The following is a 20187-nucleotide window of genomic DNA, read 5'->3' as shown; positions in this document are numbered from 1 at the left end:
TGAAAAAAATAAATTACCTCACATCTATTAAATATTGAATACAAACAATAAAATGATCTCCTCTATCAAATAGCAGACTATCTAATAGACAGATACAAGCCAAAACATCAGACTGGAGCCACTAGCTACAGATGCTGTATCATATATATCAATATACAAAAGGGAGGAGGGACTGGCGATGTCCTTCCCCACCCAGCCACACCCTAACTGCCAGCAGATGGCTAGCAACTGCCACCAGCTACAAGCCAATACATACCGGGATGTGGAGATTGGACACGGATGAACGGTTGGCCGACGTCCTATTTGAGGCTGCGACATGAGCCAAATACTGAATGACTTTCTTGGTGTTTTCTGTCTTTCCAGCTCCAGATTCACCTCTGCAAGTAAAAATAGTCTCAAAATGTCAACATAAACACTATCAAGTTCATGTCATGTGTGTGGCAGACACATCTAACATTCAAATCTTGTTGGTATGTCACATGGAAAGAATCTAAAACTGCAATTGTTTGCTAAAATTGCATTATCAAAAAGACTTCAAATGGTATTAATGTATCTGGAAATATGGAAACACCTAATTTTCAATTCAAGGTAGAGGAAAGGTTTTCTGACAGTTAAATGAAACAATGACTTGACACATGTATAAGATCTAGCAAATTTTTGCAATTGTAATTCAGAAAATTGAAATTCTTTTTAATTGTAAAAAGAATCAAACATAATTGTTCATAAATGAATTGTACAGCACATTGTATAAACAAAGCCTTTGCAAATTTATTTTCAATACAACTTAGTTCTGGATTAAGCAAAAATTTACGTGAAAAACTAAAAGGCCATGATTAAGTCTCTTGACAACACAGTAATGGATCCCTCTTACACTTTCCTTCAAGTCAACAAGAGCAAGGAACATAACCTATAATTAATTTTATGATTTCTACAAAACACTGTTTAGGAGTTCATACCAGGTGTCCAATTACACAGATGCATACCAGAATTGACACGAATGGCATATTACTTCATTCTTGTTTTTTAATGGTGGAATGTCTGTTTTATTTCTTTGTCTAACCTATATATATCCAATACTGTCAATCTTAATTCTGTGGTATTATGGGTGAATAATTTTTTTTTTTTTTTTTTCATACCAAATCTGGCTTTCTGATTGGCCAATATTTTTTTTGCATACCACTATGAAAAAAAATATACGAGAATGGCGTGAAACCCCGACTTTATTGTGACGTCACAATAGAGACATTGACGTTGCGTATTGATTCGAATAAAAGAATCCCTTGAAAAACCACTATAATGTTACATTTAAAGATACTTCATTTTATCAAATAGAGTATAAAATTAATTATAAGTATTGATGTCACTATTTTTTAATTTTATCGGGATATGGAAAAAAAAAAAGTTTGCAAACTATTGTGAGAATCCGCTACGCAGATTCACACAGTTTGCAAACAATTTTTTTTTCATACCCCGATAAAATTTTAAAATAGTGACATCAATGCTTAAAGAATCTTGGGAAAATGCTTTCCCTCATCCCCTATGACATCTATAGAGCTCTATGAGCAAAAGGCCACTATCTATCCTGTCACTTCAGTTGCATTGCAAGATATTATACCTTGAAAAACCACTATAATGTTACATTTAAACATACTTCATTTTATCAAATAGAGTATAAAATTAATTATAAGTATTGATGTCACTATTTTTTAATTTTATCGGGTTATGGAAAAAAAAAAAGTTTGCAAACTATTTTGAAATAGTGGTATCAATGCTTAAAGAATCCTGGGAAAATGCTTTCCCTCATCCCCTATGACATCTATAGAGCCCTCTGAGCAAAAGGCCACTATCTAACCTGTCACTTCAGTTGCATTGCAAGATATTATACATTTACGCAACTCTTTCCAGAAAACCCTTTCACCTTCAGAGCACCTGAATGTACGGTATACATATGTGCCCTTCTTGCCCTTGTTATAGATAATGCTATAGACGTAGTACACTGGAACAAAGACTTTTGGTCAGATCATGTTATTACTTCAGCTTGTACTAAGTTATGATTACAGCACACACAGATAACGTGGGAATGATTCAAAGTGTTAGAGGGATAGTGTAGCTACACCCAGGAACAATGAAATAACCCAGGAAACATCGCCCTATAAACATGCCATACACAATATGTAAGATAGCATTATCAGTGATGTTGGGACCAATCATCAGTCAGACAATCATCTCTGTTAACACTCCTAGACACAGGTGTTCTTTAAACTTCACACTAATTTATATATTTCCATAAACAAATTTTTCATCTATAATTTTCTTAAAAAAACTTTATCAATAATGATGCCACCAGCAGTTTGAATTGCATGGTTTTCAAGAGAATTATTAAATTGAATTTGTAAATTTGTTGAATGAGATAACTTAGGAAACACAATCTAATATCATAAGTGACACAGACACCATATCAAATGCCTGAAATGGTCCCCCCCCCCCCTGTTACAAAAACTGTCAGGACAGAAAAGACATAGCCTTAAATCTTATACCAGGAAGAAATGGGGGCATCACATGAAATACTACACCAGTCAGACCCAGTCAACCGAGTTACACCTACAGTGTATCGTGTCTACCTATGTCACCCTATCAGTTTGTCAGACCCAGACAACCGAGTTACACCTACAGTATATCGTGTCTACCTATGTCACCCTATCAGTTTGTCAGACCCAGACAACGAGTTACACCTACAGTGTATCATGTCTACCTATGTCACCCTATCAGTTTGTCAGACCCAGACAACCGAGTTACACCTACAGTGTATCATGTCTACCTATGTCACCCTATCAGTTTGTCAGACCCAGACAACCGAGTTACACCTACAGTGTATCATGTCTACCTATGTCACCCTATCAGTTTGTCAGACCCAGACAACGAGTTACACCTACAGTGTATCATGTCTACCTATGTCACCCTATCAGTTTGTCAGACCCAGACAACCGAGTTACACCTACAGTGTATCGTGTCTACCTATGTCACCCTATCAGTTTGTCAGACCCAGACAACGAGTTACACCTACAGTGTATCATGTCTACCTATGTCACCCTATCAGTTTGTCAGACCCAGACAACCGAGTTACACCTACAGTGTATCATGTCTACCTATGTCACCCTATCAGTTTGTCAGACCCAGACAACAGAGTTACACCTACAGTGTATCATGTCTACCTATGTCACCCTATCAGTTTGTCAGACAACCGAGTTACACCTACAGTGTATCATGTCTACCTATGTCACCCTATCAGTTTGTCAGACCCAGACAACCGAGTTACACCTACAGTGTATCATGTCTACCTATGTCACCCTATCAGTTTGTCAGACCCAGACAACCGAGTTACACCTACAGTGTATCATGTCTACCTATGTCACCCTATCAGTTTTGTCAGACCCAGACAACAAGTTACACCTACAGTGTATCATGTCTACCTATGTCACCCTATCAGTTTGTCAGACAACCGAGTTACACCTACAGTGTATCATGTCTACCTATGTCACCCTATCAGTTTGTCAGACCCAGACAACCGAGTTACACCTACAGTGTATCATGTCTACCTATGTCACCCTATCAGTTTGTCAGACCCAGACAACCGAGTTACACCTACAGTGTATCATGTCTACCTATGTCACCCTATCAGTTTGTCAGACCCAGACAACGAGTTACACCTACAGTGTATCATGTCTACCTATGTCACCCTATCAGTTTGTCAGACCCAGACAACCGAGTTACACCTACAGTGTATCATGTCTACCTATGTCACCCTATCAGTTTGTCAGACCCAGACAACCGAGTTACACCTACAGTGTATCATGTCTACCTATGTCACCCTATCAGTTTGTCAGACCCAGACAACCAAGTTACACCTACAGTGTATCATGTCTACCTATGTCACCCTATCAGTTTAAATACTTGTTGATAGACAACTCATTTTTTTTTTGTTTCCTCTATTATGAAGACCGGAAAGAAAACAAGAATAGTTTGTTTTGTCATTGTAAAAGTAGATGTTTGTACTTCAATGGTATAATATGAGGATCTGTCATTAGGTAAATAACATCAAGGCTGACAAACAACATAATAGTACCGTGGTAGAGACGTAACATATTGATATCTGTACTGGTCATCACTTCCCTGATGACTAAAGCCTTTCTCTACTCGACCAATATGCAGACACGATATTGATTCCAGTAAATCACCATAGTGGCTACCTCATATTTCTTCGTGTATACACAGAATGATTTGAGCAATAGTAAAGAACTTTTTTGCATCATGACCTATATTACAGAACTATACTTCCTCTCTATGATTAATGCCCCAGTTGGGACATGCAAGCTACTGACTGTAAGTCGGTGATTTTTCTCTAGGTACACTAGTGTTTCCTCCACCTCCTTAACCCGACATGACCTTCAATGACATTCAATGACCTTGATTAACTGCTAATGTGAGATTAAACATAAAACAAACAAATGCCTTATTCCTTTGTTTATAAAGGTTTTGTAAAGTATGAACACCTCTATATTTATTTTCACAACAGACTTTATTTTTTCTGTCTATGTTTGTCAATTCTATCGCCATTATCACACAACAAAGTCTAAACCTACACAGTGATAATTGTTATGCTGCATGGTGTAGCTGTAATGTTTTGACTATGCGTGCTTCTTGACGTTATTTTGAGTGTACACAAGATATGTTGTTATTTTGACGATGTAACCTGTGTATATTCGCAGATGTTTCCTCTTGGTAGCCAGTGCCAATTTGGTAAATTGTATACAAACATTCTTGTGTAGAAGTTTGGTTCATCAGTAGCACCTTACTAATCATCTGTACAGCCAGTTAGTGTTGGTCCAAGTGAGCCAGCTAATCCTGTCCCAGGGGGTTTATATGTAATTAGCTGTGTGTAGACGGCAATTATAGATGATAATTCTGATACAGATGGTAGATATTCTACATTACCAATATCTCTTCTGATAGAGGACTCAAAATCCTCAACAGTCTTCTACGATGCAGAAGTGACAGGATTCAAAATCCTCTCTGATCTTTTTGCTTACAATTCAATCATCAATATATCCCTGATCTAAATAGCTAGGTTATTAAGCTGTCTATCACCAATATCTCTACTATATATAGTTGACATGATTCAACGGACACAGATTTACATTTTTTTCAAATATTATTCTCCAATATCTCAAATCAGAATATCAATGTGATCTTTATACTTGTTTATTGCGCTATCTATTATGAAACACATCAACTCTTTGAACTAATATTTTCTTATACTTTTAGACTAGAAACTACCACATTTAAGGTGTATAAATTTTATGGAAGGTCCAGTTGGTCAATCAGAGAAATAAACAATAAATGTCCTGTATCCAGTTACATGGACAGCTGACCTAATTTGATATACCTTGCTAAAACCAGGATTGACAACACAAGACTGTAAATGGCCATAGGAAACCATCCAAGTGTGTGTCATTAGTACACATGAAAGGGGATTTTGTTTACAAAGACTGAACACTTTCCTCCACTTGTCAATGCTTGTAGCTTCCTCTTATTTCAGACGGTTCCAGTACTTGTAGTTGTCATTTTCATACACAGATTAACACTAGTTGTCTAGTACACACCTAATAATATGCTCGCACACTTCAGCTGAAGTACCCCGAAACGTCATTACCTCCCCTGAAAAATGCTGAGCCTTACCTGCTGACCACTATTAGGCCTATATTAATCAATAGCGGTGAGAAGGTCAGCCACAAATAACTTAGATTCCTTTATCGATATTTCTCAGATCTCATATGTGAAAGCAGGAATTTGTAATTCTTCACTACAGTAGCGGGAGACAACCGCCTTCCCACAAATCCCGACAACAATTCCCCCTGTGTTACCCTTGTCACTTTCCCATAACTTAGAAACTTTAAACATCGGCTTCTCTGACCTTATACACTTTGACTTCAAAGAACACCAAAGTCTTTCAGTGTGTGAAACTGTGTTGACAAGGTTGTAATCTGCAGATAAGTACATGCAGGGTTGTGATAGTGAGCTCGAGGTGATAGTACAGTTCGAGGACCCTCCAGATCCACTACACCTAAAGTACAACTCAAACATATTTTGATAGAATTTTAATATCCCTCAGATTAATTATCAATGACAGTTATTAAAACACTGAGCCTGATCTGATAAGCTGTCCCAGTAATAGTAATCGAAATAGTTCACTATAACCTGTAAAGCCAGTGAGTCTGTAATGATAAACAGTACAGATATCTGAGTCTGGAATGCCGATCATACTATAGTCATTTATAAAACACTAAGCTATATCAGTTCGGGAGGTGAATGATCCAAGAAGTTACAGGTTTGGGTTCACAAGACCTCTACCGGATTATTCGAGATTTAGGATCACCTTTATCACATTTATTCTCATGTAAGCCTTCCAAATGAAAAATCATTCAAGTTTGTTGAGGGATGTTGTATTCCACTTTCAGAACATGATTTAAATGAGGATAATTATTGTAGATAATTACGGTGATAAAAGTGTATATACTAGCCATAATCTAATTATAGACCTTCCAAGTAACTCACTAGTCAATGAATTATTTATAAACTGGTGGCAAATTCCTGAGCAACTTCTGTATAAAAACGTAGTGAGAGTTGATACCTATTAAAACTGTATTTCTTTAAAGGTAGCCAGTCTGATAAAGGAGTGATTTTACCTTATATGGGGTTTCAAACGACTATGTGAGTCATTAGCCACGTAAGGAGTGTAACATTTCTATCTGTCGTCATATAATGACGAGAAACTATTACTCAATAGGTAGGACTGACGATCTACTACTGCCCCAGACACTTAACCACATATACTACAGTCTGCTTTTAATATTTGAACCAATCCACAATCTTATCGAGACAAAAAAAAACATGAACAAAAGCAGTCATTCATGTCTAGTATTTACACAGGTAAACTGAAATATCTCCGACCGCCAGCCAGGTATGCTGATCTGGCATAAAAACTTATAGTAGAGCTACACTAAAGTTAAGTATGCATGATTGCACAAAAACATGCAGACTGTCATCCAGTGACGGTGTATATATTTTCATATACACATGTAATGTATGAAATATGTGTATTGTAATCATCATTCTTCATTTGGGTTTATTGTTATGTTGATTGTTGTGCTAAGTCAATCGAAACCCTTTTAAATTGAAAATGAGCTGTGTCCTTACACCGAAGAAAACAAAATATTTGTTCCAGGAGTTTAAGGTCAATTGAATAAATGAGAAATTCCATAAAAGCTCAGGCCTAGAAAACTTGTGCCCCTGGCAGTGGGATCATATTAGACTATCTGAATAAGCAATGAAAACACGAAACCTACAAAGAGGGTGTCATCATTGTCACGTTTTGTAAAAGTTGGCCACCGGATAGACTTTTATCAACTATCTTAAAACACCAACTACTGCACATTAAACCTACGCACAGATCCTCGTGTCTTAAAAAGCGTGATAAAGCAAGCATCCTTGAACATGTAAAAATTTTTATTGTGTGTGCAAATAGAAATCAAAAGCTGCTCGGTAAGAAATTGGAAATCAAGACTAGGACGCGTCTGTTCACACCTGTACTATTGTTCAAACCGGGTGGATTATAATTTTGGTGAAGTTGGCAATCCTTTTAAACTTTGTATTATTCTGCGTTTGAAGATGTATTTGGTCTTGGAATTAAAGAGAATGCAAAATTTGGTACCAACACATACATATTTAGCTCAAAAATACTTTCTTGTCCATGCATGCATTCAGCACGCCTTAAGACATCTAGACAACCATCAAGTAGACATAAAGACTAATATTCTTCCAAAATGCACATAAATAACAATTTGATTGGGACATTGCATATATAGAACATCAAGTAAACAGAACAGTAATATAAGAAATCAAATATTTCTTCAGATTCTTTGCTTTATTGTAGGTCATGAGGTTTATTTTAATGGATGTAGATTCTTCTATTTATCTGTATAGACAATAACTAGGGGTGTGGTGGATTATAATGTGGAATTTATACACAGATACAGGTGTATGTAGGTCAGAGGTAGTGGTGTAGTACCATTGGCCTGTAAACCTGTCCGACAACAACACTCTCTATTGAATAAGATGTAATAATTCAGCTTTATCTCCCGTCCTTCAACCCATTTACAGCTCAGTACCCAGATAACACCCTTGTTTTACAATTCCCCAGCCACCAGTGTAAGGCAGGGGAACAGTTTTCAATATTTAGTGTAAAGTTTAATCAAATATCTTTATCAACTCAACAACACTCTTCCTAAATATTAAATATAATACACGTGTGCTGGTACAGCAGAAATCTGAAGAGGGAAAGTCCGGTTGTCTAGGAAACTGTGCCACCTTCCTGTCCAAATAATAATAAGACTGTGTATGCATGTATATATAATATAATCCCATTTTTATAAACCTGGCCACAACAACTGCATTACAGCTCCAAACAGTATCTTTCCCTGGTCTATAAACTCCGGAAGCTGCTCAAGGAGATGGAAATGACTGGATGTAAGGACAGGGGTATCATATTGGACCTGGACCAGTGTATGAGTAACTAACAAAGTGATTACCATCTATAGCTATAATCTGTAAAGCACATGTAAATATAGCATACCAGCAGAAAACTTTCATCATCTCCTAAATGTTTCAGACAAAATCTGAGATATATGTAATCATTATTTTCAGCACATACAGAAAATTTGCCATTTTCACTAACTTTATTTCAGGAAAATAAACTGTTACAGCTGTATACAAATAGTCCCCAGGCTGAAACATGACCCTTTGGACTCGGATACCATACAACACATTGACCTGGACTTGATGATTGTGTTTTACATCGAACTAACAAGTATCTGGTCAATACAAACAGCCATTGACCTCAAGTACTTCACAAACAGACTTTACAGACCTGGTTGGAGGTCAGGGACGGAAGCAGATCAGACACCCAAACCACTAGGCCACTTCTGCCTTTTTATATAATACCACTATCTACTTGACAGACTACTACAAAGGCTAGTACAAAATCAGGCTAATTAATCAGTCAACAGTCCCTCCTTCTGTTGTTATACAAAAATACACTGATCTGAAGTAGGAGGCGAGATACAAGCTGTGAATCAGTGGTAATGTATGCAGATTACCTGAGAATTGATGAGAAAACACCAGTAAATGAAAGAAGGCCCTGTAATGGCTGGCATATGTAATACACAAAGATAACAGCAGTGTTTTTTTATAATCACAGACTGCTGTGCGACTGTGATCAATGTGTTTTTTGTTCTGTTTTTATGAAGAAGCTGACTAGGTATATACCACTGTATCTGTCTATGCAAACAGGGATCATTGAGGGACGTCCCCCTCACAGCCGGTCTACATCAACAGTACATACAACCACATGTAGAGCTGCAGTTCAGTCAGGCCATGCTGCACATATCGTCAGTTGTAGACTTAATGCTTCATGACGCACACAAGACAGATTATGAATTGGGCTTTATCAATTACCACTACTAAATAATATAGTTGTAAATATATGCTGTTAAATATCATAAAATTATAGAAGGAAATATTTTGGAACGAGCTTTAGGTGCTGCCCTAAGTTACCTGAAACAGGTGTGTCATTATTATTGAGTTTAATCATTTCAAATTGGTAAAAACTTATTTCAAATTTCAAGAAATTTTTGATTTTTTTTAAAAGATATGTTACTTTTTAATTATATACTCCAAACTAACATAAGTTATGAAATTAGTTACAAATATGACAGACTTGACTCTGTACAAACTTCAAATGCAGAAGGACCAGGTTTTTGTACAAACTTCAAATGCAGAAGGACCAGGTTTTGTGTATAGGAGATGACCGAGGGTATGGAAGGTTATCAAACCCCCAGTGAATAGCTATCATTAGGTGCTATTTATTATGTGTCTATTACACAGATTAGATAAATAACATCCCAGCCAGGGGTACATACACCTTCTATCTCTTACACTACTAGAGTAAGGGGAGCTATATATCCACTCCCACTTAGAGCATGGTGAGGATAGATTGAGCGGTGTTTACTGATCAGCTGGGTCTCGCTAATCACCTTGACTCTAATCATACCTCACTACAAATGGAATGCAGCAGGTTCAGATAGTCCAGGCCTAAAAAATCTAATAACTTTCACTAAACTACATGAAAAAAGAATACGTCATACATATAACTAGAACTGATAGAGGAATTTTTTTTTCAACTTTCAACTTTAGAGGTCTATGAAAAGCATACGTCATACATATAACTAGAACTGATATCGTCTATGAAAAGCAAACATCACAGTATAATAAGGTTCAGCTATATCCCTGTCTGTAATCGCAACAAGATGCAGACTAGCATCAGTTCTTATCTAAACATTTCAAAATCAACCTCGAGAAGTGAAAGGCACCCTATTAAATGTTAGAGCCCGACATCTCCTGGCTTCACACATACGGGATGATTCACTCAGATTGGGCTGATAGTTGGGTAATTTTCCAGTTATGATTAATCTTGAATTAAAGTGACTGTATCTACCTGTTCATGATGTATAAGATGTAATATGTCAGATAATCACAGACAGTGAATAAATACTACTCCATTCACTAGTAGAAAAGTTCATTATTATATACTATTCAGTTCCCAAATTTACATACATATGTTTTTAAAAGTACATCCAAATGTCTAATGCCTTTTAGTGAATATATAACATTAGTACAATAAATTCTTTAAGAGTAGAAAGAAAAGGGGATGTAGTCACCCCCTACCCCTATTTTTCCTCCTTTTGTAGAAATGTATTCTAATGTCTTATAGAAAGCTAGTTTTAACTTTCACCCACTGTAAAACTTTTCATGTGTTGAAAGTCCTGTCATTAAACTGCCACAAAGTTCAGAATCTTAAGTACAGTATATCATCTTCAAATTCATCAAAGTTTCAAATTCCTACCAACAAGAACTTCAGATAGTATTCTACAAGAGGTACATGACTGCAGTACAGTCAATGTATCTCTAAAGCCTCAATAATTAGGAACAGATCAGAAGGAAATTTGATTTATTTGGTAATACTTACGTGCATAGGATAGACTGGTCTTCACGATCTGCAAACAAAAAATTAAAGTCAGTTTGTCAAGTTCTATAGAAATCAATGAAATTATACATTTTTATAACTAATTTGTAGCAATATTGTTTGAAGGCAGTGAAATCCAAATTATTCTCTTTAACAGTTTATTTCCAGTTGAAAAACAAGACAAGCTACCAGGCAGTCCTAACAGGTGATTTTATTAAAAGCCAAAACAGCTCTAGACCCAGACTAAAAGTTGTATGTGTAAATGGTCAAAATACATTAACAATCAATTTCAAATTGAAATATATTTAAATTTAGATATCCCTGGAGTGAGGCAAGGGTACCCAACTGTGAACTTCCTGTAGGTATGACCTGTACATTGTATATCTGTCAAAATCTGGCTCCCCTAGGTAATAAATGGCCTTAGTTCACCTTCAGAGGCCAATGACTTTGGCTGTGAACTTACATTTCAATTTTTCAGCCAAATTAAATAGCCATCTATGTAAAAGATCCCATCAAAAAGTTAAATACATTCTGATATTGTAATATTTTGATAACTTGGATAAATAACAAGGTTTATATTTATTAGCCTGTTAGCTTCTGACAAGTGTTTTCCACAAGTACTTTACATTCTGGTACATTTTAACAAGCAGACAGCAACTTGACTTCTTATAGCAAACAAGTGTCATGATCAGGGCATCTCATATCTACATGTTTTAAGCTCACATTTTCAGAATACCATCTAGCCCAAGCGGATGACTGCTAATTCTTCCATGCTTGCCACATCTAGCAGTCATCTTGTTTTGACAGATACAAATACTAAAGGTCATTACGCTGTTAGAAAGACCATCCTTTTGTATAACCGGCCCAACATTTTATCTGGGACTAGTAAGCTTCCTGTTTTATTAAGAGCATAGCGAACGAACATCTTAAAATATCTTGTTAAACATTGAAAACTACTGTAATCTAGTGTGTATTTATATATACAGGCAGTAGCCTCTTTGAACGACCACTACAAATTCCTTATATATTCATTTGATATCACAGAGCCACAGTTTATTCCTTACTTTACAATACATCTACTATTAAAATTTTATCTTTACAAATTTCAGATTTCCATTTACACTGAATCTCCTTCATTCAAATTTCAAAGGAAGGTAATGGCCACCATTTTCAAGGTCAGGTAGCTATCTGAAATATGTGACCCTAGCAGAGCTGGAGACGATCAATGGTAAAGTTAGAATGCCCGGAATGTGGACTAGCCCAGGACGATATCAGAACCATTGTTCTTGGCCAAATTAATGATGTAGGCCTATTATTCAGTGGTATTGTTATCAAGCATGTGTTCACCTAAATACACAGCTTTTGAAGTTTGCATGTCCTATATGCATTGATTACTCAGCACATACATGTAAACTGTAAGCTAAGTTAACAATGCTGTCAATATAGCTAGCAGAAGACAGAAATATAGATCATGTAATTATGCAAGAATTTCACACCATAACTCTACTCCATGTCTTAATTTAATCGTGAATTCCTCGGGAGAAGATTCACCAAAAAGTTATGTGTATAAAGCTTGCATGGATGAATTGTAATGCAAATTTTATACATATCCAGAAACAAGGTAGAAGTTGATACTTAGGAGATTACACAAAACCACCTGGCTTTTTCAAAACATTGCTGTTTATCGATAGGAATCATTTTTGGCATTTCAATTACAATGTAGATAATTATTTAAAGAAACTGCAATATAGATCTATGATCAATGAATCTAGGTGTTTATTTTAAAAGTTCGAGCTTTTTTCTGGTTGTTTTCCTCATAAGGCTTACAGCTCTATTGGACCCAAATGAAAAAGCTTCAATCAAGTTAGAAAGCAAATTCTTGGATAACTAGAAATATCTACAAGTGATAAAACCAAAATATTAATCCTTTCTTATAAAGACAAAAAATAACTTATGACAAAGTCTGAGTTAAAAAGACAACCATGTACCTAAAATGAGTCATAAGAATAAAATGTATGCGAGTCCTGCATAAAAATTCACAGCATATGTTTATGCTTCATTATGTGCACCTTCTGAAGCCTGTACTTGCATACAATGGGTCTATAAAGATACCAGTATCGACACTTGTTTAACTGGCATGTCTCTTTGTCCTTGATCATAATATATGCATGTCGATTACCAGGTACATTTGCTTGCGGTGTAGTGCTTTGGTTTTTTTTTAAGGTTTATAATATGTAAATGAGGTGTCATTATCTAATATAGAGTAAGCTCCATCATATGAGGAATGTACCTAGGCCTGCTGATCCCTACGGCTGTGCGACATGCCAGACATAACTACTGTAATACAGATCTTTTCTCTTCTGTCTTACACGCAAAATTGGCATAAAAATGTTAACAGTTTGGCCATGTGTACATACTACTCCAAGTCTACATGTGTACATACTACTCCAAGTCTACAGTACTAGTACTGTACTGCATATACAAATCCAGCAGACATTATACTTAGAAATGTTTAAAGTAGGATCAGTACCTGGAGCTTGGACTATATATCTAGCTTACAGGCAGGGCAAGTTTGGGTCTGAATTAGGAAGCAGTTGTACAGTCAAATTATCATAATGTATAAAGATCATTCCATGATCAGGACATTATGAGTTGATGAAATGATGTGATTTATCACTAAGTTATAGTCCTATATTAAATTGATAAAAATTCTCTTGTTGTCAGGACTTCTATTAGAACTAAGTAATAATCTTGCTATCTGTTATGATTCCCATATCTGTAATGGGTATATTTGCCATACTTTCTCATATCTAGGCCCAGCTGCAAGACCCATTCATACATGTATCTGTACCATATATGTCAGCATATTATTGAGTGATATCGGGCTTGATGGACAGAAGTCGTCACAGTAATGATGGACTACCAGCTATAGTCTATGTATATATGGTATGAACTAGGAAATAGATAACTTCAGATATACAGTTCTTCCATATTAGTAACCAGATGTTCATACAATCAATACAATCTTTTTTTTTTGTGTCAATATTAGTATGCTGCATAAAATATATCGTATTCACTTGCCCAGTGGGTCTAGCTAGACATGTTTTCAACACTGCATATGTATGTACAGCAGTAAATATATATCGTCTTATATGTATGTGATTTTGATTGTAATAATATTATGTTTTATATCAAATTTGAAATATGATGAACTCAAAAGTGAACCCTTTTATCAACATGAAATGTATATGTAAATTTTATGTATTTTTCTCTTTTTTTATTTTTCATTATTTGATCATGATAGATATTATATGCAGCAGAAAACATTGATGCCTCTTACTTCAAAATTTTTTGCAGATTTAATTTCAAATAGACACATTAAGATAATTTCAAATAGACACATAATTTACACAATGACCTGACTTCTATCTAGTTATTAATATACTAACTTTAAACCGTTTTCACCTCATTTTGATTCCATCTTCTAATTCTACATCTGCTAAAAACTTTTCATTTCACACTGATATATTACTCCTCACTCCTTTTGAGCTTAAACTTCTTTAATGATGGATTTGCAATGCATTGTACTACCTTTTACTAGTGGTGCGCGGTATTATCGGTATACCGATATATCCAGGTTCAATTTGAAAACGATACGTATCGCGGTACGATTTAGTCGTATCGGTTCACTCGGAATCATTCGGGGATTTTCCGTATATTTCCGTGAAAATTTCGTTTTTGACGGGAAATATTTTTAAAATGAGAATTTGTATAAAAATTAAAACTGAAATATATATTTTAACAACATTTCAGACAAATGTATAGGTTAAGATGGATTTTTGGGATGTTATTATACGTAGATTATGATTGATCTTGTGCTTAGTAACGTTTCAAAATGGCGACCTTCATAGGCACGAATGATAACCTCGTAAAAAATCCCAAGCAAAAGCGGTTGTATGGCAGCATTTTGGCCTTATAGTACGTAAAGGGGAAATAAATAGCGAGTAAAGCATCGCTTGATGTCGATTGTGTACGGCAATCGTTAAATGTAGTGGCGGAACAAGGAACCTGACGACTCACTTGCGTCGCCATCACCCAGCTACTGAGTCCCGTCCAGTAGTAAGTGTTTGCAAAACATCGAGCGGAAGTAACACAGACATTATGTCGCATTTTTTAGATAAAAACAAGAATAAAAGTGATATATTGACAAAACATTTATTTCATACTTTTTTTAGGTGATTGACAGAAAAAACCATGCAATTCTTATTCTACAAAAATAATTCCAAAATATCATGATACGTATCATAATACACTTATGATGTATCGTGATATATCGCGATACAAAATTTTTCGCGATACCCATCCCTACCTTTTACAATCTACTGGCTTATCACAATATCTAGCCTGCTAGAGAGCAGATAAGTTTCAACTTGGCACTTGTAGGCAATCCATTATCCTTAACTTGTCAGCACCATTTAGCACCAGTAGAAACAAATCCTGTGATTTTTCTTCTTCTGTGTTCGTGCAGTGTAAACAGAAAGGGCCCTAATAAGATGGTGGTAATGTCAATTTTACTGTATTCCAATGTAAAAAAAACTTTCATCTAACAAAGAGGTGCTAATCTAGATTCTCCTTATATATAAATATATAAGAAAAATCTAAATTAGCACTACTTTGACACTAACTTTTTTTTATAGTTACTTTTTTATGATCTAATTGCAACATGAACAAGTGTAAGTGTATACGTATCTCTCATTGTAAACAAATGAAGGTGAGAATGTCCAAGATTCTCGCTATATATACATCATATGGTCACACAGAAAATATGTATCTGAGCTTCTCAGGAACAGTGTTTACTGTAAAATAGTAGGGATCAAATTTGATTTAAAACTACTAATGTCCTAATGGGATACTTGTCAGCAGAGGATACCTGGATGCTGTATACACAAGCTACAAGCAAAAACAGGAAAATAATTTGACAACTTGACAGCATCTTCCTCCATTTACCTTGTAACATGCTACGGTATGCTCCATCTGTAATGGCGAAAACATGGGGCGGAACTTCGTGGCGCTTTTTTCCTTTGTATAAGTCGACAACTTTTTCTGTGTAGATTGGAAGTCTTTTATAAGGGTTCACTACTACGCAAAATAGACCAGAATATGTCTGAAAGAGGAAAGAATAAATCCTATTAACTATATTAATGGTATTGATGTCAATTAAATCAGTAGTAATGGCTTTAATATTAATGCAAGTTAGTTGTACACAAACCTATTAAATTTCAAAATTCAAAATTAAACTAAATTGAAATTTTCTAATGAGACAAAATATAAATAATCTAATTACATTATATATAGAAACATGTTTTGCATTTCATTTAAGTATCATATTTTTTTAAATTGGAAACCACTCTTCATATCAAATAGATACACATTTTCAATATCAGACACTCTAGTACTTAAACTGGAATCAAAGTGACATTACCAAATGTACATATACTATATAATTACTGATGCTAGAAACAGATAAAATGTAAACTCATCGTTAGGTTAGCATTTTGTGTATAAAAATAACACATCACAATCGGAATATTTGATATTTACAAAGATTTCAATGGCAGATATAGAAAAAAGTCTTCAACAAATTGTATACCAGATATTTTTACTAACTTGCATGTTTTATGAAAAGTTTTTTTTCTTTTTTCTTATATAAGATCTTTATAATAGATAATAGTAAAGTGAAATTAAAGATTATAATGCAAATTTGGGCAGTCTGCCAATTCAACTTGCAATACAAACTAAACCCTGTATAAATGGGTCATTATTCACTTGTTATAGCTCTGCACCTTTTCATGTATTTAGTCAGAAGGCAGTGTACTTCCTGTTGAGTCTGTTATTTTTACTTATGGACCCTGCTGCATTATGATCACTTTTTAGTAAATTATAGTAATTAATCTCTTGGTTGGGTCAAATTTTTGGCAGCGATCCATTCATTTATCATTACAAATGGAAGCCCAGGAAGTATTTTTTGTATACATTGATAAAATCCTACAATTATCTCTATAATTGCTTTAGTTCAGAATAATTTGGACTGTAAAATGTTTGCTTTTTTTTGCAGTTTTTGTGTGTGCAACAATTATTAATGTGCTGTCAGAATATAATAGAAAATAGAAAAAGACAAAAGCTTGAAATTAGCTAGATGATTTCATTTCAATAAAAATAGAAATAAAAAGCATTTTAAAAATTTCAACAAATCTTTATCATTTAGCTTTCCGGAAATGGAGGAACCTTCAAATTTCTCTTAAATATGATAATAATTTTTTTTTTTTATTATTTTATGAATAAGTTATGTTTGTGATTTATAGTTCAAGTGAATGCAATATACCTGGTATATCATGACAATTAAATTATTTAAAAAGTTAGATACTTTCCTTTCCCCTATTTAGTTATATTTATAATTAATGGTTCTAAGATAATTCAATACATAAACTTATGACTATTAATGGATTTCCCCAATCTTGTAATAAAAAAATGTTACAACACATGATTACTAGGATGTATCTGACTGTGATACAAGGGACTGAAGGACGTCCAGTATATATGTAATTACTGGGGTAAACACCGAACTGCCCACATTGTGTTTGCCAACATCAAATAAGAGGTGAGCCATTTAGTCCCTACCCAGGTAACTCCTACAGGTGATATAACAACACTGTTATCTTGTAAGTGTATACCTGGCCATCAACTTGTGTACTACACTGGCTCCAGATAACACCCTCTTCACCTGGGCATCTTTATACCACATACTGCCCAAGTAACCCTAAAATTGCTTATAATCATAGTCTTAAACTTGCTGCTACTGTGTATTTAATATTAAAATGCATTATATTACTTTAACCCAGTAATATCTATACTAACAATGCATATATATTTTCAATGTCTACTTTTTGTAATTTCGATGTATAATACTGTTAAAAAACCATGTAAGCTTTCTGTGAGTAAATACATGATAAAGTGAAACAAATGGTGAACAGAAACACATCTTTATCGACTCCAAAGATCTTCAGTCTTCACCTGTCCACCGTTCTGTTAGATGGGTATTAGTTTGTCCCAATTTTAGAATCGCTCAACCGTGTGACAGCTGACCGACCTCATGCACTGTGACCTAATTCGGAGCTTTCCAATACACTCATCTAGTACATGTTTTTGGCATTTTTTTTCTAGTGACCATGATAATTCATATGCAGCATTTTTGTGAAAATTAAGAATAAGATTATCAGTTTAAGGTTAATTTGGTAAATTTAGCCTTATATATAATATTTATAATTAATTTTTATTTACTTTTAACTTGTTGTTATATCAAAACAATGTATTGTCAAATATGATATCTTGTTTTGAATGACAGAGAACTTGTATCCTTAGTTTCACCTAACACTTATAATCTACACAATTACATGATGCAGAACAGCCAATTAAAATGCCTTGCATTTTGGTATCAGAATGAAGTCGTAAACCTAAGCTAGAGCTCAATTAACATCAGGAAATACAACATAACCCTTTTCCTGACAAGGCATCATTACAATAGGGAGTGTAAATAGCATTGGTCAATATCTGTAATTACTTCTTAACACTAAACTGGAGTTACAATCTTCATGGACAGATTTAAAACTGAAAGGAAATGGATCAGATAACTAAAGCTGGGTGTCGTTTAATTTTGAGTCAAATACCGTAATGTACCTCTGAACACCCCATAAAAATCAATGCCTTATCAGCATCAAACAGATGACTCATGACCCATGTCCTGTCACCTAGGTCATCTTCAGGATCAGGGCAGATGGAGCAAATTTATGCAGTCCAAGGTATAAATTTATCATAAAAATGTTAGACCATGTCTGATGTGACATCACACAATTAGCAGCTGACTGCTGTGGAACATCTATAATAAATGAGAAAATCAAACTGACAACAAAGAAATATTTAAAACCAAAACTATGCAACAAAGAAATATTTAAAACCAAAACTATGCAACACCTGCAGTATAGTCTGTATTGTAACAATTACAATATAGACCTAGTCTCTTTGTATATTATTTACAGAAAGTGGGTTTAGATAGGTTTCAATTGATCATAACATTTATACCTTAAAGAAGTATCAACTGACATGTGGGACCATGATAAAAGATGTTGTAATCATTTAATACTGATATTCTGCATCTATTAATGTGTCTTGTCCTTAATACACTAACTTACATCAATAATTATCCTCATTAGCAGCAGATCATATTATTGATATAACACATTTCTGGGTTTCTGACATATTTATAAGGGATTGTCAGTGATTCATTGAGGCCAAACTGCACACATGTAGGATGTACAGTATCACAAATGCGACTATGTCAATAAAGTGCAATTTTGAATTTCGAAAAGCGCTCTTTTTCGGCTTCAAATTATGTTGATACTTACGTATATTAGACCAGAATAGTATCGATCTTTCAAATTATGAAGGACAGATGCTTCGTTGAGACATGTCAATTCGGCCATATCCTCAACTTTTGAAAACTTTGGGGGGTTCATTTTCTGACAGTCATCCCGATGGACCTTCACATGTTTTCCAGTTTCCTCAAGTTGAACTTCCAAATCATCACCCTTTTCCGACACGACACTGGCAGCACAGAAGCCATGGACTTCGTGAGGCACCCAAATTAATCTTTTGGCTGCCCATTCTGCTTGGACCATAGGATCATTTATACGATTCCTATCAACAGCAAGATACTTCAGCTCCTGAGCGCTAACATTAGCGTACGGATCGTCCGCCATTTTGAAATTTTGCAAATGATCCACACGACTTCAGAAAGTGTGGAAACTGATTACTCAGCTGTCTCCTGAGTATCAAACGTTTAAATAAATCCCTACAAAACAAGGAATTTCAACAAGAGTGGTTTCACAGTAGCACAATCGTCTAAAGTTGCAAAATTATCATTCAATGTTCAAACCATGTCAACCGGGCCGCCGCCCGCCTCGATTCACACAGGAAATTCAATGAATGTCACGTGA

At 35.0% G+C, this 20187-nt stretch overlaps 1 protein-coding gene across 1 annotated transcript in view; it reads right to left on the bottom strand.

The window, feature by feature from the left end:
• The window catches only part of LOC138323604 (myosin heavy chain, non-muscle-like), a 55663-nt gene extending 35476 nt beyond the window's left edge, over nucleotides 1-20187 (bottom strand). The window contains 4 exon segments of the mRNA XM_069268323.1: nucleotides 257-377; nucleotides 11141-11168; nucleotides 16145-16301; nucleotides 19597-20187. Of these exon segments, the coding sequence (XP_069124424.1) occupies nucleotides 257-377; nucleotides 11141-11168; nucleotides 16145-16301; nucleotides 19597-19950 (660 nt within the window). The 5' untranslated portion in view covers nucleotides 19951-20187.

This window comes from Argopecten irradians, chromosome 5 (assembly GCF_041381155.1).
Source record: "Argopecten irradians isolate NY chromosome 5, Ai_NY, whole genome shotgun sequence".
Classification (NCBI taxonomy): domain Eukaryota; kingdom Metazoa; phylum Mollusca; class Bivalvia; order Pectinida; family Pectinidae; genus Argopecten; species Argopecten irradians.
Note: the sequence above shows the minus strand (reverse complement) of the source record. Positions and strands in the feature narration are given on the sequence as shown.